General features: G+C 40.9%; 1 protein-coding gene across 1 annotated transcript in view; it reads left to right on the forward strand.

The window, feature by feature from the left end:
* LOC107088755 (monocarboxylate transporter 1-like) overlaps nt 1-20,090 on the forward strand; it is a 20,958-nt gene extending 868 nt beyond the window's left edge. The window contains exons 2-5 of the mRNA XM_015381119.1: nt 7,618-7,910; nt 15,951-16,094; nt 16,168-16,959; nt 18,260-20,090. Of these exons, the coding sequence (XP_015236605.1) occupies nt 7,694-7,910; nt 15,951-16,094; nt 16,168-16,959; nt 18,260-18,546 (1,440 nt within the window). The 5' untranslated portion in view covers nt 7,618-7,693 and the 3' untranslated portion in view covers nt 18,547-20,090. The remainder of the gene's footprint in view (nt 1-7,617; nt 7,911-15,950; nt 16,095-16,167; nt 16,960-18,259) is intronic.
* The last annotated feature ends 1,088 nt before the right edge of the window (nt 20,091-21,178 follow it).

Consider the following 21,178-nt stretch of genomic DNA (forward strand, 5'->3'; position numbering starts at 1 on the left):
TTTTAGCCCAGAGGTGACTAAATTTGGGCCCTCAAATTTCTTACCAAAAAGCTGTGAGGAGAGGGGGGGTGGGTGTCTCATTTAACTCTGTTTCCTCCTGTGGTGATTTTTGCACCTCCTTCTGTGGCCTTTATGCCTCCTGACTGTTTTGCATACCCGGGTAGTCTTTTTAGCATGTGTTGGGTTGATTGCATCCTCTTTTGTCCCCATTGTCTTCCAACTTCATGCAAATGAGTGATACTTTAAACTATCACCATGGAGACTTTAGACCAGGGGTCTCAAACTCATTTTTATATCAGGCCACTTTAACATTACTGGGTCTTTTAAAATAATGGCTGAACTGTAAATGAAACTTTTATTATCTTTACAAAGAGAGGGCTGCAATTATATTATAACTTAATTATTTGGTTAGTGTTAATTAGCATCCACCTCATTTTGGGAAATTCTTGCCTATTTTGCATTCCCTAATGGAAAAGCAAATAACTTACGAACTGTGAGCTGAAATTACATGTGCAATACATTATTTGAAAGCTAACACCCTCTAGTTTCTGAATATATAAATTAAAATTGGGTGAGTAGAACACAGACCAAGCTGCATCAGGTCAAACATGACACAAAGTTTTTTTAATTCTCGAAAATGTCTTTTTTGAACAGCAGTAATAAAGACATTCTTAAGAAAAGGCAGGTCTCATTGTATTATATTTGTTCTCATTATGTTAACCAAAAATGCAGAAAATTTCAGACCTCCAGCTACAACAGTTCAAGAGCTGTGGGGTTTTGAACTTTAGGTGTCACCAGCGTCTCCAAACCTCTCCAAATGTGCCAAATGTTTTTACTATGCTTTGCTTTACTATTTGACCCAAAAATGACACAGATTTAAACATGTAACAGTCTCAATTAAAACAAGATAAACAAAGCAATGGAGGGAAAGCAGGTGCATGCTAGGCATGGCTGCTGAATGCACTAATGAATCTGTGAACAGCTTTCATTTTAATGTCCTTCATGAACTGACAATTTTTAATTTAATTCAGTGTATTTATATTGCGCCTATTCGCAACATGTCATCTTAAGGCACTTTACAGTTCACCAGATCATACAGTCAGACTGGTTAAATGTTGTCAATCTTAAGAAAACCAGCTGATTGTATCGAATCATTGACTCAAAGGCAATCCCTCACACCAAGCATGCCTGTAGCAACATTGGAGAGGAAAAAAATCAATTTTAACAGGAAGAAACCTCCGGCAGAACCATGCTCTGTGTGAGCGGCCATCTGCTGACGCTGACTGGGGTTTAAGGAGACGGAAGCAGATGTACAGAATGGACCAAAGATGACCAGCTCCACAGGCGGCCCCATCCAGGAAACACACAGCCAGGCAGACGAGCTCTGAGCCAGCTCCCATGTCGGAGGATGAAAGAGCACATACAGTTGGTCAGAGAAACAGGACTATGCTGAAAAACAGGCCTTGCTCCAACATCTATAAACAAAGGTATTGATGGCAGCAGCACAGCAGGTACTCCTCTCTGAGAGGGAGTCACAGGCAAACAGGAGAAGGCCAGATGAAGCTACTATGATGACAAAAAGCATGGAGATGACAAAGGTAGAGGTCGAACTCAAAACTACTGAAGGGAGAGATGGAATGATGAAATTATTGATTATAACTTAAATCAGTTTTGTTGATATTTAATATACTGCATTCATTTTGATTATAAAATCCAGATTAATGTAAAGCTAATCCATTGAAGTTTCATTAATCCCACTTCCATTCAAGCATCACATCTGGAGTTTAGCTTTGATATCCACCCCGGTTAAGATCTGGCTCATCTGCTCTGTACAGACCAACAAGAGTAACTAGGCAGCTCCAGGAGGTCAGTCACCTTAACAGAAAGATCGCATGACGGCCACACGCGCCGAGCTCGCAGGGAATCCATTGTCCCAGAACAGCCAGAGCTGCTTGTTTATTAATAGGCGTGTAACCAGGAGATATTTTCTAACAGTGTTGCAGAAAGTGAGTGACTGCAGTGTCATTCTCGGTGCCCTTTGCTTTCCTCTGGGCTTAGATGTTCCTGGAGTGTTGGACGCTGAACCCTGACCTTTGTGAATGTCACAGTGTTACTGTTGCAGCTATTGTTTCATTTAAACCTCATTGTTTAAATCTCAGGCATAAGGTTAAAAAACACAGATTAAGCTCAGCCTCCACAAAAAACTTCACATCCCATAATGTGTCCACAGATTTAAATCAATGTTAATTGAGAATACTTTGACCTTCACTATCCTTTTGCACCTTAGCTGCTTGTTTTCTGCTCCCAGTTGTCTTTGTGCTGTAATTTTTTAAAGTTATTTACTTTTAATCTTAAAATTGATGCAATAGATTATGTAAGAGAATAATTTAAAATTAATTTCACAATCTCTTCTGTTGGTACAGGAAGTTAGCTTAGTTCTACTGCACCCTTTCTGAAACAAGGAAACATGCTCTAGATTTGTTAGTGTATCTTTCTTGGAGCTAATCTTTTATCAGTTTAAAGTGTTTAAAGTTGCAATGTGGCCAATTCATTATGAAATTGTATAGGGTATAGATATTTTGTAATCAAATGAGCATACTCCAAGGCAAATGGAGTGCCTCAGAGTACTAATTTAGCCAAAACTTTAAAAAATGATCAACTTTAAAAATATATAAACTTTAAAAAATTATACACTTAAAAAAAAAAAGCATTGAGTTTAGTCTTTTCATCTAAGTAAAAAAAAAAAAAAAAGCATTGAGTTTAGTCTTTTCATCTCTTCCATTTGCAATGTATTTTAATGTAAAATCAATGTTTAAAGTAACCTTGCTGTAGATCTAATGAAGTCTACCCCCTTTTTTCCCCCTTAATTAATAGCTGCAGCCATAATTTTGAAGATCAGCTGTTTGTCGGCGTGCAGGTTTGCATGGGCATCACAAGTTCTTCACATGACTGTTTGGACTGATGCGTCCGAGCGTGCTCCTTGATGTGTTTTAACGCATCATGAGTTCCAGTACCTTTAATTTTATTTACGACGTCTTCTACGCTAATTGTTGTTCTTTTGTTGTCCTGTAAAACCTGCTCCACCACGGATGAGGCAGCAGAGTAGGATTGTTCACATGGCCCAGTTTGAATGCACTGTACAATGTTTCTTCAAAACTTTCTTCCCCTGTACTTCTGACTGACTGCATGTCTTTAGCATAAAAAGGCAGAAAATTTGGATTAACAACATGGTAGTTTTGTTTTTTAGCTTCTGTTCTGGTGTAAAGAAGTTCAGGTAAATTTTTAACCTCCTCTTTCGTTGTGAATGAAGCTTCTATGGCGACTGAATGAATGCCCTCATTGAAAACTCCTCCAGGATTTGCCCCACTTTTGCTGGCATCCAAGCACTGTACTGATGCCTATCTGTATTTCACTATGGAGCAGTGGGACCCCCACCCTCAGGGGAATGGAAACGCAGCTCTAGTCCCACTGGACTACTGCCCCAGACATTGAAATTGCCTTGATTTGTGTGTTGTGTGATGAATTTCTAGGTTATTTAAAACGTCTCATAACAGTGAATTTTTATAGATGGATAGATGGTCTTAATATAAAGAGTTTTCCTGTAATGTTTTTTGTTTTTCCCTTTAATTTACTCTGGTGCACTCTGCAACAGAAGCCATCAGTTAGACTGACAGTTGGCTAGAAAACTTGAGTGTAATGGTTGCTTTTCAGTCAGTAAATGGTTAAACTCTGGTTTATTTTGTCCTTTTCTGTATCAAGATGTGTTCAAAATGAACTAATGTTTCACATTTACTCGTCGGAAGTTTACACCCATGGTTCAGAACTTGACCTTCCTTGGTTGAACTTATAGACGCCCTCGGTCAAATGTCATTATGGAAACTAAACCGCAGCTGTTTTTTATTGTGATGTCTTGGATGCGAAGTTACAGCTTTCTGTATTTTGTAGTGTGACTTTTCGGGCTGTTTTTATTTGCTATATCTACTGTAGGGTGTTAGGACTTTTTGTTGAAAGGCCCACGTGTCTAACTTCCAACATTTTTAGTTGTGCTGTCCTTGGATAGAAGGGGAACCACCCAGGCTGGAGGAGATCCAGTAGGCGTGTGTTTTGACCAATCTGACCATCAATATTTAATAGCTCAATGATTTATAGACTAAACCTTTACGTGTGGTTTGGGTTCCCCACTGCCTACATGTTTGAGATAAATGGTCTCTGGTTTAGATATAAGATCAGGTTGATTGAGTTCCAGTGAATGTTTCAAACTCCGCATCAGAAGGTCCATTTGGTGAACAATAGATTCATTTCGGGCTCTTAAAGTTTTGAAGGTACGTTTGATGTATGGCACCCGTTGGTGTATGTAAACTTACAGCTCTATAGGTTTGGGGTGTGGTACTTGAAGTGCCTTAAATGAACATCTGTCTTTACTATAACTTGTTTAGGTTGGTGCAGCGGTGTTGCCCCCGGTCGTCATCACATTCCCGATCAGTACAGGAAGCCTGTGCAGGGTCTGAGGTCGAGTTCCCGCTCCTGAACACACTGCTGTCTAAGTTAACAGTGAGGCGCAGGAAACAGTAAGGAGGAGGGGCTTGTTTTTGTCAGTTGTTGAACTTGGAACAGCTGCGTGATCTGCTGCAGAAACCGATCTAGTGTTTTCCTCTTAGCTGCAGCCCGCCTCCAACCGAGCGGCGGTTTACTCGGCTCAGCTGGACGTTCGCAGGGAGAGTTTGTTTTAAGGTGTGCGAGTGCGCTGCACCCTCTGTGAGGTCACCAGAGCTGGACGGGGCCAGTAGTGTGAGCCACACAAGACGGCAAGTGTTTGCCAGCTTTACTCAGGAGCCCCTGGGTGACCTTCTGGTGTGACTTGCACTTCATTTAGGTCCACATAGATTAGAGGCCAGCTCTGTCCTGAGTTAGGTTGATATTTAATGGGGTTTAATTTGTCACCATTCAGCGTTTTAAAGGGATCAGCTGATCTGTTGTAGGGGGTGTATCTTTTGTAAAGTGTGATTGAATCAACCTTAAGGGCTCTTAGTTAAGTAAATTTCACAGACTGATTCTGGCAGCTGATGTCTGAGGTTTTATTAACCTGCTTCTGTGTTTAAAAACAGGAAAAGTAAAACCGTTGGGGGTCTGATCGAGGTTTTAGTGATGAAAGCACCGTGTGAGCAGCGCCTTGACAAGGAAGTGGAACTGCCTCCATGCTTCTCTACGTATCTGTGTTATAAGTTAAATGCTACTGAAGACCTATGGATTCTTAAATGAGAATCAGTCTGTTCTAAGCTGGGTGTTTGTGCTCTGGGGCTTTAGGGTCAAGTTGTTTCCATGCTTGTCAAACTGGACAGAAGTGGTTTGACTGTGATGCTTCCATTTTGGAAGTTATGACTCGTGTTTCTGGCATGGGTCCCGTTTCCCTGTGTGGGAGGTTAATTTAAGATCTCTGCAGAGCCCATAAGGTGAAATGTGCCACGTGTCTGCATTCTGTGTGAATGGGGACAAGCTGAGTTTCTATCTGTACTTGATGCGCCTTCACTGAGACCCATGAATGTAATTATGGTTAATTGTTGGCTTACTCCACATCCTTTCTGGAACCACATTTGAGAAGATTTGGAACCCCCCCACCTTAAAAGCGGTTATTAAATTGGATAGAATATAGGCAGAGATACAAAACTGTATTGGAAATGTTTAAGAGGCCACAGCAAAAGAGAAAAATGGAGTGATTTTTCTAAAATGACACTACAAGATCAAATTAAATATGCAGCAGAATTGGATTAAGTGGGGGAAAAATTTTGAAATATCCATGTAGTTGGTTTTAAGGAAAAGTAAAAGGGCTGCAACTTGCAGCGGAGATGTATATACCCCATTTATACTACCTTTGAAAAACCATACCGAGACCGGTCCGAGCTCAGTAACTGAAATAACTTATCGTGTGTAAATGGAAAGCAAACTGAACTGAACCGAGCTAACTGCAGACCAGTTCCAGATGTGGGCTTGGCTCAGGTTTTCCCCTGGCTCGGTTCTCTGATAACAAGAGCGCACGAGCAGAACGCGTCATCTCCGTCTGGCTGCACATCCCAATTCACGCTCCATTCCAGTTGTTTGCGGGGATGCTCCTCCGGAAGTTGCTTGCCAACCAACACAAAACAGAAGAATTACAAAAGACAATCGAAAATCTTCTCCACGCAACATTTTAAATATGGCCTTTTAAATAACACCGAAATACAGCAATAAATAATCAAGTATAACTTTCTCAATGTGACGGGCGCCGCCATTTTGATTTGCTTGATTACCTCGTTCTTCTTCTTGTGTTTAAAGGCGGTTCGCAAACAACTTTTGGTGCATTACCGCCACCAACTGCTTGATTTCCTCCTTCAATACTGGCAGTAATACCGCAGATCGTCACTAGGAGGCGAGGAGTCGAGTAACCTAGATGGCGTGATGTGTAAACTGTCGTCAGAACAGAGCTCTGCCTGGTTAATTGATCTGAGCTCAGACCGGTCTCGGCATCGACCGGTTTTTCAAGGGTAGTGTAAATGGGGTAATAAACTAGTTTGGGAGCGGTGATGGGCCTAAAGTCTAGTTAAACGTTTTATTTATCAGTATCTTTAAACATGAAATAAATTCATGTTTTAAGGTTTCAGTTCAGAGTTAAGCCTTTCAAGCTGTAATTCGTTTATTATAAACTGGTTTAGCAGGGCTTTCTGTCGTGATATAGGAAGCTAAATGTGTAGCTGATGTAAGTGGAGTTGTGTCCTTAGCTGCAGCGAGCACAGAGGTGTTAACCAGTTATTCTTCGGTGTAATGATTGTTGGAGCTCGGTTGTTTACCACCTGATCCAAGCTAAAAGCCTTGTAGGAAGCTTGACTTCTGGTTGTTAATTAGCTCCCACAAGGCTGGTCTGTCGTTTTGACCTAAAGCAATTTACTCTCCCCTTCTTGACTGATGTGTAGGATGCTATTAATCTGCAGTTGGGTGGTGGCTGAACAGACTCTGTAGTTTGTGCACTGAATACCATGTAGGGTAAATAACACACAGAAGCAGAGTTGCTGTGGGATCAGAAATAGCAGTTGCATGTGACCTAAATAAAGGAAAAGATCTCTTGATAGAGGCTGTGGCACTGTGCATGGTTATTCAGCGACTGAGGATACTGGGCTGGTTAAAATAGGCAGCCTTTATCTCCAAACAAAATAACCTAGAATAAGCTTGTAGAGTAAACAGATGTAGTGTTTGTAAGGAAATGTGTTGACATTTGGTATTGCTGACAAAAGCAGTTCTTTAGGCACATGATTTCTAGAAGCAAACTGATTTGAAGAAAAAACGTCAGCTGCAGGGGCTCAGTTTCTTCTGGGGGCGTGTCCTGCAGCTTTATATGCACCTGTGGTCCAACATACCTGATTTTGAGTCCTTTAACGACATTGTTTTTTTTTTTTTTTTTAGGCATTTTCAAACCGACTTGCATCTAAAAGTCGTACGAAAGTTGTCGGCTAAAACGATGATGCTTCAACCAATGTGTCGAAGGGTTGGCTGCTCTTCTGCACTGAAATGCAAAGAATTAAAATGTATGAACCTATTGCTTATTTTACCAATTTTGAAACCTTTTTTTTTTTGTCCCCCTCTCCACAGGTGCCGTTTTGAAACCCAATCAGAGGTTCAGAGTTGGTCTTCACCCGCACCATCTGCTTCATCATTCTGAGCAGACATGCCTGCAGCAGTGGGTGCGCCCATGGGATACACCCCGCCTGAGGGAGGCTGGGGCTGGGCTGTGGTGGTAGGTGCCTTCATCTGCATCGGCTTCTCCTATGCCTTCCCAAAGTCCATCACGGTGTTCTTCAAGGAGATCGAAATCATCTTCGATGCCACGCCCAGTCAGGTGTCCTGGATTTCCTCCATCATGCTGGCCGTCATGTACGGCGCAGGTAAGAGGACCAGGTGGTCTGTTGCAGATGACTAATCAAAATGGTTTAACAGCTGATGTTGTAGAGGTGGCTCAATAGAAGCGATTAATGCTTCAGATAGTAAAATGTCCAAAAGGTAAAATCTCTACATGATTAGAGGGATAAGTGTTGAAGCCTTTCAGCCAGCTGTGCTGCAGTGTGTTCTCTGGTAGTTAATAAAAGCACTCTGAAACAGGAAATTATGGAAATTTTAGTTTTAAATGGCTTGCATATAAACTCTTTAACCTTATTTACGGTCTTAGCTAAACATTAAAGTGTTCATGTGTGGAAAACTTTTAAACTTTATTGAAATTCAGCCCCAAGATAAAGACTTAGTATTCAAAAATATTTCAGGATATTTTGTTCTCTAATTTAACATAAATGTGATGCAGGATCTTCAATGATTCTGTGAATATTAGATGACAGGTTGAATTTTGTATGAATCGTTTTGAAAACTTATTCTGTTTTTTTTTTTTTTTTTACAAACTAATTGGCTTTAATTAGTTAGTAGCTAAACATAATTTAAAATGTAGACTGGAAAAGTGATCTAGAAATAAGTACAAATTTCTTAAGTGTATTTTTTTCCTTGAGTAGGTAAAATGAGAGCTTGCTGATGGAATGAGTGTTTTTACTCTTGAGATAAGATAATTAGATAATATAAACTTAAAATAAAAAAATGCAATTGTGTTTTCTTATTTTAAATGAAAATTGTCTTGTTCCATTTGCAAAATGTCTTTTACCTCCTCAATCCAAGAAAAAATGCACATAAGAAAAAAATGACTTATCTAGATTTTTATTTTTTTCCAGAAAGAAAAATATTCAAAAAATGATTTCTGAAATTAAGAATTTAGATGTAGTTCTTTAGCCTATTGTCAGTAATGCAGAGCAGGTGAATCCTGGCCTGCAGGCTGAGCTTTCCAGGCTCAGGCTAGATTATCCCCTCAGGTTGTTTCTGAAAAGCCTCATCTTGTTGTGAAGCAGGATTACCAGAGCACTACGTGCTAATTTACCTCCTTTATCATAAAGCGGCTAATTTTGTAAACAATCAGGCGTGACATTTTTTATTCATAAGAAGCTTTACCCTCTTTATCCTTTCTCCTTTAGTGAAGCAAGACGTAAACATGCTTTATCTGCCCTCTCAGTTCTCATTCACTTGAGCAAGTGGAGGTGTGATCCATGAAAATGTAGAAATGTATGCTCAGAGGCAGCGTTGCAACACGAGTTCTTGTTTGTTCTGATGTAATCCAGCCAAAGCTGCTGGAGAAAGTACACATGGCAAACTAAAGGCAGTCATCTGGAGTTTAGAGTTGGCTTTAACACAGAATAAAGGCGATTTGGGGGAGATGCTGTTGCATTGATTAAACTGTGCCGCTCTTTCTGGGCTAGTCTGAAGAGTACTTTAGGACATCCTATTTGGTATAACAAAAATCCTAAAAATGTAAGATAAGAAGCATAATATTTGGTGCTGAAAGATCTGAAGTACAGTTTCTGTTAAATGGAACGTCATGACAACTTTGATATGGAGTTATTCTTCTAGTTCTCCGGCTACTGATGGGTTTGATCCACAGAGATCAAACATCAGACCAGTCTCTCATTCTACAGTAAGAATTTATCTGCAGTTTGGATCTTTAGAGCCGAAGCTTGACTGACAAGCTATGCATCGAGGCTTCTCCCTTACAGTATTGGTATTCTTTTGAGTACATTTTGCCGCTCATCTTTCAGCTCGATCGTTGCGATATCTGTTCAGTCGTTGATGTGACTAATGCCTTTGGTCATACAGTAAGGGCATCAGAGGGCTATGCTATAGATTCAGTGGCATCTTTGATCACTGTGGGGGGTCTTTAGGACCCTCTGTCCTGCATGTTTTAGATGTTTCTGCTCAGCACACAGCTGCCTTCAGAAGCCTGTAAATTCAAATCTATGCTGGCATGTTAGCAGGGGGGGGGTGGTACGGGTTGAAGACCCCTGATCTATTGGATTGAACTCTGCATTTAATTATTTGTTAATCACTTCTGAAACGTATTCCTACAGTCATCATCACTCAGTCGGTGTTGGAATGAATTGGTCTGCTCCAGTTAATGTTAAATGTTTTTATCCTTTTGCTCTACATATTTGTTTACTCAATCCTCTGTGACAAATGTGGAAATGTCTCATTTTAAGTGTCTCAGGATACTAGTTTCTCAAATCCTTAATTTGACTTAAAGTTCAAAATATTCATGTAGCAAAATGATCAGACTGCGATAGTTTTTGTTATAAGAGGAAACTACAAGTTTTTTAACAGAGGAAACTATCAGCTTAAAGGACCCAGAGTTCATGATGCTTGATTAATAGAACATTTATACATTTGTCTATTTGGAGTATAGATTTTGGTCGGTAAGTTGACTTTCATGTTGTGGATATGGACAGATTCTTGGCTAAAGGGAAGTGAGCTTTTGCTGTTGAAGACATTTTGCACGTACTGCTAAACCTGCAGTCTGCCTCTTGGATCAACTTCAGCAGCCATGGTGTGATAACAGCCACGTTCTGTTAGTGCTGAACAAACGTCGTTCTAAATATGGTCCCTTTGTTGCAACTGTGCTCACGGGGCTGCAAAAGAACCTGCTAACAAACCAATCCAGAGTGCAGCCTTCTGCACCTGATGTGTTTTTTTTTGTTGTTATTTTCAGTGTAGCTGACATAAAGACAGTCTGGCTGTCCAGAACTTGTTCTTGGCTTATCCTCCAGGACAAAGAGTGATCCAGTTCCAGGAGGAATTAAGTTTCCCTTCTCGTCTCCAACACAAAGCGAGCTCTTTCCTTATTCACTAGGACTTCTCGGCTCTTTGTATTTACTCAGCACATTTCCCCTTACTCATCCTTACGCTGCAGAGAGGGCCTGCAGCAGTTTTCATCAAGTTTGGATTTGCAAGCAGAAAAGGCTAAAGGAGGAAAACAGTTCTATTATTGCATAACAGGAGCCAGATGTTGATGTGTGCAATTTGAACCCTCCCTGTTTTTTTTATTTTTTGTCCTCTCCTTTATTTCCTAATGGAGTGAAACTCATAGTTACCGTCATTAAGATTGCAGAAGCTACCAGTTAAAGAGAAGCTGCTGTTAGTCTGTACCAGCTGTTTGACTCACCGACTGGTTCATGTGAGGCGGCGCACGTACTCTGACTTCCACAAAGGTTTAAAAAAGAAAACACCTACTCATTCATGACGACGTCACAGACTCCTGACTCATACAGCGAACAGGATGCTCCACTCAGCGGTACAAATGAATTAAGTTATTCTTGTCTGAATTTTAATGACTTTCCCCTTCCTATTAGTTTCAACAAACCCATTATGTTAAGATGGCTTCATAAAACCCTTTATTGGCATCAATAATTCATTGTACTGATGCAGATCTCGCTCTAGGTTTTCTCTGGAACTCTCCTTCACTTGCTTATTGAAAGTGAGGTTAAACAGCTCATAAGAAAGTGCAGCAGTCATATTGGTTATTCTGACCACATTTCTTTGTAATGTTAGTTGTGGCGTTTAACCACAACCATCATGAAGCGTCGTCATGGAAATTATTTAGTAACATCAGTCTGATTTCCTTGGTTTCCATTTTAGTTTTCAAGGCCTGACACGCGAACCAAATGAGTCCCAAACAGCGTGTTTCTCCTAAATGCATGGTTTTAACCTATAAAAAGGCGTTTCCATTTTATCAATGGAATGTTGGTCTTCTACAGTATTCTACGTAATCTCAAAGTTATTGTTTGTTAGAGCTAAAATATACAAAGATTAGGAACAAAAATGTTGACTCAGTGCATTTTGCATAACTGTTTGTAGAAGAAAAAGCTCTTGACAAACTTTTAGTCTTTAAAAGGTAGACTAGGTTACCTAATGAATGAACCTACTTGGAGATGAATCTAGTGCAGTGTTTTTATTGTGCTGTGCAACAGGTTATTCAGCTTTCCACTTACATTTTCAGAGTTGAATCCCTTCCATCTGCAGCCTTTAATTCAGTCACTTTTGATTTCACTGCAACAAAACAAGGTTTATTATGAGCCATAATAAAGATTTTATAGATATTGAAAGATGAAGAAAAAGGGGTTGGCCCATATAAAAATATAAACCACATACTCGAAGCTAAAAGATTAATTACTTGTGCCAAGAGTGGTGTTCTGTTGTAAATGGTTTGTGCAGATATTCCATGAAAACGCACAGAACCTTTCATACTGTCTTTAAAAGTTAAATCTCTTATTTAGCACCGTTCAGTGGCTGCAGAAGCAAGTGGCTTTATCTGGTTAAATACTTCTAGTAATAAGTAGTTTATTATCTGAAAAGCTTAAGTTTTTTTGTGATAAACTTATGTAATGTTTGGTTTGCATTTGTACTTTTTATTTTATTTTTTATTTTATATGCTTTACTAAAATGTTCTAGTAGTAGAGTTGGATGTCTAACAAAGGAACACTCCGTCCTCCTCCTCTGTGGGTTTGTGGAAGAAGCGGTAGCTCTCATGTCTCCTCTGCTGCTGCTGCAGCAACAACAGACCCATTTGTTCCTCACATCGTCCATTGTTGCCTTCATATTAGCCATACGGCTGAGCCACCACTCCAATGTCCAGCCTGGTTCTGGTTGCTGTAATGCACAAATAAAGTAAACTAACCACATGAACCAAGGCAATTTTCCTTTAGGCTAATTGTTGCCTCGGTATTAATTGGGTCTGCCCTCCCTTGGGCTTGTAGCTGACCTGCATTTAAAGCGTAGTGTTTTCCTCACTTTCTGTAGAGCTGAAGATAAACCCATTTAATCCGTCCTGTAAAAGAGACTAAGGCGATTACTGGTAATGACAGTTAGTTGGTTCAGGTTTTTTTTTTTTTTTTTTCCCTAATCTTTCTGGCTATGAAGGTGTTTACAAACAAGGAGGATCAGTAACTATTCCTGTAATGTCAGAACATTGTTTGGCAGCAAAAAACACTCAGAGTGGAGTAGACGCTGACGTGTGTGTTCTAGTCCTTAGAACGGTCATTTCAGGCTCCTCCCCTTATAGGCTGGAGTTCTGCCACTTTTAGATGCTCCAATACGCCTGACCTCAGGGGGGGTTAGCTTGGCTCCATGCTCCTGGGACAGTTTAGCTGTTGGCCGTTAGTTTGACCCTGATGCCTTTAGGCCTCTGAGGATGTGGTGCTCAGGAGTAACATTTCAGTTTATATTGGATGGTGTGGAGGTTCTGTGTCAAAGTTTTAATTTGGTAAATCTAAGGCAGTTCAGGCGGAGCGAGATGGGTGCAATGATCTCACTGTAGCAGAACCAATGAGCTTTCCTTCTTTATCTGGTGGGACTGACTCCAACCCTTCAGATGGTCAACTGGCCCACTTAATGTCCTGTTTATGGACTCCTCTCTGTCAGATTGAGCCTTCATAAATGAACTAAAGCTCTGCGGCTGCAGCCTTGAAGCATCGCTGCTATATTTAGAAACAGGATAAACGTGGTTCGTCTTAATCTATATGTTGACCGGCTTGTGGATTCCTGAGAAGTCTGGTCGTTACTTTACTCTCCCCCATCTTCCTTCGAAGAGATTAGTGGAACAGTTTACGTAACGTCAGGGGAAAACCTCAGTTTGCCCCGCCAGATATGAACAAAGACTCAGGGTTTGTTTTTAGTGAATCAGCGTCCAGCGGATCAAGATTCATCTGTCCTCCTCAAGCTAGTGGTTGTGGAAATCCAGCCATGTGTGCATTCTGCTGCAGGTCTCTGTGACCCCTCTGGTGCGAATGCAATGCAGGACCCCCACCCACTCTGAACGTGGCAGCCCTCCAGGACACACAGTGCCGGCGCATTCTGCTGTGCTGACAGACACAACAGAGAAGTGAAGTGGCTCAGTGGTATGTCGGACTGCGTGCTTGTGCATCCAGAGCACCCCTGACCTTTACAATCTCTTGCCAAATTTCAAGGGCAAAGCCACCATATTCTGAGGGCCTGTGGCCCTGCTAGGGAGACATCAGTTTAGCTTCTGAGATCTCCATTTGAACCTTTTTGTTCTGGCCTTCTCCAATTATCTGACCTTTATAAATAGATGTATGCTTCTATTTTCTGACGAGCGGGGAAAAAGGATGTTGGATGATGGTGCAGCTGCAACATTAACAGTTGTCTCTGTGCTCTCCTGAACGCCAATCAAAGGGGCTTTATTCTGAGTTATACCTGGAAGTTAAGTACTGGGAAGGCGGAGGTATTTTTGGAGAATATAATCTTAATGTTGAATTAAATGAAGGTTGAGCTGTTTCCTTTTTTAAGAGGAAATTGTGTGATTTGTATTTGAACCGTAGCCTTAAAAAACCCCTGATGGTGCAATATTTGAGGTGTCGTCACAGGATGCAGCATTTCACTTTTTTTCAAACTGTCAGTACTCCGCAATCATATAGGACAAATATTCTTAGAAAATGTTTGTTTTTTCTTTGATTTCAACAGGCAAGTAAAACAACTTGCAACAAGACTAAGATATTTATTTAAAAGGAGTCAAAGCTACTTGTTTTAAGGACTTAATATTCCTCTTAACTGCTAAAGTCCTTGTTCTGTTTGCAGGTAGTCTCATTTCCCACTCGAATTAAGGGCAAATACAAGAACGTTACTAATTCTCAGTTTGGTGTTGGCGGTGCCATGTAGCAATGGTGACACACTGCTGGTGATCCAGCAGGTTTCCTCAATGCTAAAGCTGAATCATTCCTGCGGTCTGTTCATCCTCCTGTTATCTGCTAATGTCCGACTCCCTGCTGTTACAGCCAGACTGGTCAGCAGACGCTCTACTGTGGAAAGTTTTGATTAAAAAAAAACGAAAGTCAGACAAAGTTTAGATAAACTCCTTGTGATGCTGAAAATGAGTCTCTTCACTCTGCAATAAATTCCAAGCAAAGAGGTTGCTGTTGGTGTAACCTGCTAGTATTTGGATTGGTACTTTCAGATGGGGGGGGGGGGTTGTCTAACCAACCTCTACTTTCTGACCCAACATGGCTGGTTTCTCTGCAGCTCCAAGGCCCAATGTCACAGGGTGTGTTTTTGTTTTGTTGCTTCTTTGCAGTTCTTGAGATCTTAAATCTCGTCTCTCCATTTAGTTTGTTCTACCTGTGAATTTTGGAGTAAAGAATTAATTTAATGCTAACAAATGGTAAACCTTATATTTATTTTAAACATTTATGCTACTTGTACAAACAGAGACAAAAACCCATCATTAAAACTTAAGAGAAACTTCATGTATTCTGCAGCAATCCTCTTGCAGTTTCCCCTCTCTCACAGTACGGCTCTGCAGGCCTACTGGTAAGGAGCTGCAAGCTTAGATTTTGAGTGTGTCGGCTCGGTTCCATCTGGAGGCTCATTCACTGGGATTCCAGCAAAAAGCTCAAGACGTGTAAATTTTTCTCCCTGCCTGTTTCACCACCCATTTATCACCTCCCTTTTTTTTTCCCCCTCTATCCAGCCCCTTCTGGCCAATGAAGTGGCAGTGTCTAGTTTTAGCTAGATGGCACCCTCTGCTGGCTGCACTGATCAATTATTTAGATGCATAAGATCCTAAAGTTCTATTTCTGTTTTCCTATGAGATGATTTTTAGATGTGATCATAGTGCTGTGTATTTTTTACTGAAAAGGTTGCAAAAAATGTTGGTTCTGCTTTGATCTGGTGAATCAAATCCCATAATTTTTTATCTGCCAGAGGGACACAGATTGAGCATGAATAATCTGCCATAACATAAGAATTTTGAGGGATTTTTTAATCTATAGTGTTTTGTTTTTTTTTTGTTTTTTTTAAATGAGCCACACAATTAGATGGTATTGAGTGACTTCTTGCAAAGAACATTTGATGCAACTGATGGAGTATTATATTATAGATCAAAGTTTAAAATAAACTCCTTAATGCATTCAGGAGGATTTCTTGGGGAAGAGTCTAAATTGATTACTATATAGATAAGAATTTTTTTTCCTTATGTTTTTCTAAGGAATTGCAAACAGAGCTACTGTATAAATGCGGGTTGTTTTAGCTGATTTATCTGTTAATGTCTCATTCAGGTCCAATCAGCAGCGTCCTGGTAAACAGATTTGGGAGTCGACCAGTCATAATCGCCGGCGGCTGTCTGGCAGGGTCGGGGCTCATCGCTGCTTCCTTCTGCAACACTGTGGAGCAGCTCTACTTTTTCATTGGGGTAGTAGGAGGTAAGGGTTCTGGCTCAGCTTTGGTTCCTGGTCGACTGGTTCCTCTGTTGACCTCTCTTTGCCCTCTGCTTAGGTTTGGGACTGGCGTTCAACCTGAACCCCGCCCTCACCATGATCGGTAAATACTTCTTCATCCGCCGGCCCATCGCCAATGGTATCGCCATGGCAGGCAGCCCGGTGTTTCTGTCCACCTTGGCGCCAATCAACACGTGGCTGTATGAGGAGTTTGGCTGGAGAGGCAGCTTCCTGATCCTTGGAGGACTGCTGTTTAACTGCTGCGTTGCTGGCTCTCTGATGCGACCCATCGGACCCAAACCGCAGCCACCCCCCAAGCCCGAACCAGGAGCTCCCGCTCAGCCCAAGAAGACATTTATGCAGACCATGAACACCTTCCTTGACCTTTCGCTCTTCAAGCACCGCGGCTTCCTGCTCTACCTGATGGGGAACGTCGTCATGTTCTTCGGCCTCTTCTCCCCGCTCATCTTCCTCTCCAACTATGCCAAGAGCAAGGACATCAGCAAGGAAAAGGCCGCCCTCCTCCTGACCATAATGGCCTTAGTTGACATGGTTGCCCGACCTTCCATGGGGCTGCTGGCAAACACAAAGTGGGTCCGGCCCAGGGTGCAGTACTACTTCGCCGCTTCTGTGCTCTACAATGGCGTGTGTCATGTGTTTGCACCGCTCACCACGGACTTCTCCGGATTTGTGGTGTACGCCATGTTCTTCGGCTTTGCCTTCGGTTGGCTGAGTTCAGTGTTGTTTGAGACGCTGATGGACCTGGTGGGAGCCCAGAGGTTCTCCTCAGCTGTGGGTCTGGTCACCATCGTAGAGTGTGCGCCTGTGCTGCTGGCACCTCCTCTAACAAGTAAGTCTTCCACCACTTAACGCATGAAGTTTTGATGAAAATAAATTATTTTATAAGAAAATTGAGAAGTGAAAGTTATGGTACATGGAAAAAAAAAAGTATTCACTCAACTTGGTCATAAATCAGATTTTGTTTATTGATTTTTGTGTGACAAGATGGTTACTTACATCTTGCCACACAGATGGCAAATCACAAGTTAATTGTCATTAATTCCAAAAGAAGGGGCCTCTTTACATAATTTTTGCCTGTAAATTTTCAGGAAAGGGGTGAATTTATTATTTTTTTTTTTTTATGTACAACCAAAGACATGGGATGTCACTGTTGCCATAGAAATGACTTTCCTTTGCTAGTGGAGGGAAGTGGGTGTCCCGTTCTCATTTATACCCCCCACCTTGAATCAAGGTGCCCTCCACAGCCGTGTATGTCACTTTATTGGTAGTGACACTTGATAGTGAGGTGGTAGTGCATAGGTGGCTGTTTGGGACTGCAAAGGTCTTGAAAAGGAAGTGACTGAAAACATTGGGAGCCAGTGAGGGAAAGCAACGGACCTAGAACCGGACCGCGGGGCCCGGAAGGAGCGGCAGTTTGCTCCAGTTCTGGGGAAAATCGACCCAAACCCAGAAAACTGGGAAACGAATCTGTCAGGAAAATAATGTGCAGACAGAAACGGGAATGATTCACTTCGCGTTTACATTTCAAAACTTCATCCGAATCCAAACCGCTTGAAGCCTCAGAGTTCCGTTCCGGTTCTGAAAAGGTTTGGTTTGACCTGGAGCCGTAACTACAATGCAGTGTTTTTTGTTTGTCTTTTTTTTTTTAGGCCCGAGCAGCAAAGCGCTGCGAAGGCCTATTGTATTTCGAAAGTTTCTTATTTTTTTTTTTTTTATTTTTTTTTTGGACTAAAAAGGAAAAAAATTCAAATGCCATTAGATAATTGTAATCTGCTTTACACTTTATCTTTTTACAACAAAATGGAGTTTCAGGTTGTGAGATGGAAAAACATGTTAACGGTTGAGGTGATATAGATCCTATTAAGTTCTGTCCCTTTAAATCTATGAAAATGAATCTAGCAATGAAATTTCAAATTCGTTTTGATTTGGATGTTTCACTTTAGCAAACAAATCTTGGGCAGGTTTGCATTGCTTCATTTACATGAATATGTTGCTTGGAGTTAAAATCAAGGCATTTTTGCTGCACTCTTTTGTTTATAAAAGAGTAAACTCAACCCTTTATATGAGGCTTCTCATCTTCCTCAGTAAAAAATAGAACACACGACTAACTGTCCCATTTCCTCCTCTAGGTATGTTCTACAACTACTACCACCATTACGACTACACCTACCTCACCTGTGGAATCATCCTCATCGTGTCCAGCGTCTTCCTGTTTGTCGGAATGGGCATCAACTACCGCCTCCTGGACAAGGAGAAGAAGGAAGAGGAGAGGAAGGAGCGGGAGGAGCCTAAAGAGGAACGCACCGCCATGTTGGAAGCTACCCCACAGACCAAATCCGAAGAAGCTGCGGCCAATAACGACTCTGGCGCTGTCACAATGGCTGACGTCGCCAAGATGGACGAGGACACCGTGTAAAGCTGGCGGACGGACTAAAGGAACGCGTGCACAAACACACGAGCAGCAGTCACAGCCACGCACAACCCTTCACAACCCTGAGGCCATAGCAACATTTTATTTTTCTCTGTAAAGTACGGAGGCAGCGCCTCGACTCGCTCGGGTCGCTGTTGCTCAACGGTTCGAAGCACACGTACATTTATTTTGTACATGAGCACGAATGGACTGAAACGGTAAACAAACGAGGACTTTCTCTCAGGGTCTGGAGCTGCTGCAAACATTCAGAACTTACACACTGCTCTCTGTAACCCCGCCCCCCAGATGGAGTACAGACTGAATGAGCCCATTTATTTTACTAACTGCTTCACTGTAAGGGCTATATGTAAACCAGCCCACTTCGTGTTATTTTAGGGACGTATATCTATTAGCTGTGAGCCTTGATGCTGCAGAACACATAGGAGGGTGATCTAAAGTACTAACACGGGGAGTAGGTGCTGATGTGTTTTAACCCTTGTTTTTTTTGTTTTGTTTTTTTTACACGGACTATGATACAGACAGACATGTCCCCTAGGATGGTATCTAGTTATTTTTATATGAAATCTTCCAGAGAGCGGTTCATCCTGTGACTTTAGGATGACAAAAAAACCACCCGGCCTCTTCTACCCAACTGATTTCACCACCGTCTGCCTGCAGGTCGACTCACCAGTGTTCACCAGTTTGGAGCACCTTATTGTGAACGGTTTTATCAGACGCGTTGGCACAATTTAGTGATTACATCATAAATTAACCTAGCTTATTGAATTATTCATTTGAATTTTTAATGACTATCCTGATGTAACTGTAGTTTTAATAAATTTTAATGTATTTAGTGTAGTTTTTGTTTAATAAGCCAGGTTTTATCATTTCAGCCACTGCAGCCTCATCTGGAAGCTAAACAAAGGGTCATATCGTACATATTTTTATAAAAAGGGAGAAACTCTCAGGCTGCCATTTCAGGACAGTTATAACCCAGAGCAGAGGGATCAGATCAGGGGTGCATTTGTTTTTTTTTTTTTTGTTTTTTTCCTACATTTAGCTTTTAAAGGTGAAACACTACTGCTTTGGTCCATAGCCCTAGCTCCTCCTTTTAATCGTACACGACCAAATGTAAGATGTCAAACGGTTTTGGGCTCTAACTGTACTAATTGGAAGCTGTTTGGGTTTTCTTTCTGTTCGTTTTGACTTTTATCCACATGATTGATTCTGACCCACATCTCTCCAGCTTCATGGACTGGTTTCTGCTTCAGAGAGGCCTGCTAAGTGTACACATTCCTCTGCTCTCAGCCCACATTTTCCTTCAATCACAGCAGACAGAAATTATTTTTATAGAAAACGAGATGCTGAAACCACAGAAAAAAAGTTTAACATGTTTTTATTTCCTTTGCTAAATGGTACTGTATTTGGCCACAGCACCTTTTTTTTTTTTTTTGCCTTGTTTCAAAATGAACAAATGTTACGTTTCTGGAAAATGAGTTGTCAATTGCAGTGAGTTTGTTGTGTTTTTGGCTGTTCAATAATAAATGGCTTTTATGACCTCAAAAGACCTTATTTATTCTCTTTAATAAGCCTTAATTTTTATCAGTATGAAAACAAAATACTTGTAGCTTCTTGAGCTACTTTTTTTGTTTTGTTTTCAGTGCCTCTCTGGGACTAAAGGGTAAATTGGTCATGACTATACTGCCCAGTACGGAAGAGGATTAGGGCCACTGGAAAAAAAAAAAAAAGTAAACTGATTTTAAAATTTTATTTCAGTTTAACATGGGGAAAAAAGTCAGAATTCTGACTTTAATCTCAGAATTCTGAGATTAAAGTCAGAATTCTGACTTTTTTCCCATACTATACTGAAATAAAATTGAAAAAATCAGTTAACTTTTTTTTTTTTTCCAGTGGCCCTAATCCTCTTCCGTAGCCCAGTGTAAGGCTATAGGGTGGAAAATTAATAATTTCTAGGTCCTCAGTATTAAACTATGTTGGTGGAGGTTGGGCTTCTGGCCTAGTCCTGTTTTTTAAATCTATAAACTGAATCCATGGGAGTTGCATGGTCCTTACATGAAGCAAAGTGTATCAGACCAAACAAAAAAAAAAAGCTTAAATGTTTTAATTCATTCTAAAATTCTTTTTCCATCATTGAATCACTGCTAAACTTTGTTAAAACTATCAATCCAGTTAAAATATGTTGGCACTGATTCTACTTCCATTAACATTTACCTTAGCTCTGCTCAGTTCTGGGGATTGCATTCCAAAACCTAAATATTGGCCTTCATTTTAAGCCTCATCTTAAAGTCTTTAGGTTTTGTCTTGCTGGAACCAAAACATTCATAAAATGCATGCCTCATCCATGTGTTTCCATTGCATAATAACATTCTACGGCATGCAATCTGTGTTTTCAGATTGAGGGGAAAGATTAAGGATTTTGACCATACTGAACTATGCTTGCAGCTGGAGGAAAGCAGACAGCCTTGAACTGGTATGAAATTTCTCTGTTTAACAAATTAGGTGAAATAGAGCAGCTAACTTTGAATTTATAACCTAAAATCAGCAGCTTAGCAGTTAGAACGGTGATCCCTAGACATCCTAAGGATTGTCTCACCCACCTGCACGTTCATCAAGCTTC

This window comes from Cyprinodon variegatus, unplaced genomic scaffold, assembly GCF_000732505.1.
Source record: "Cyprinodon variegatus isolate N-32 unplaced genomic scaffold, C_variegatus-1.0 Scaffold228, whole genome shotgun sequence".
Lineage (NCBI taxonomy): Eukaryota > Metazoa > Chordata > Actinopteri > Cyprinodontiformes > Cyprinodontidae > Cyprinodon > Cyprinodon variegatus.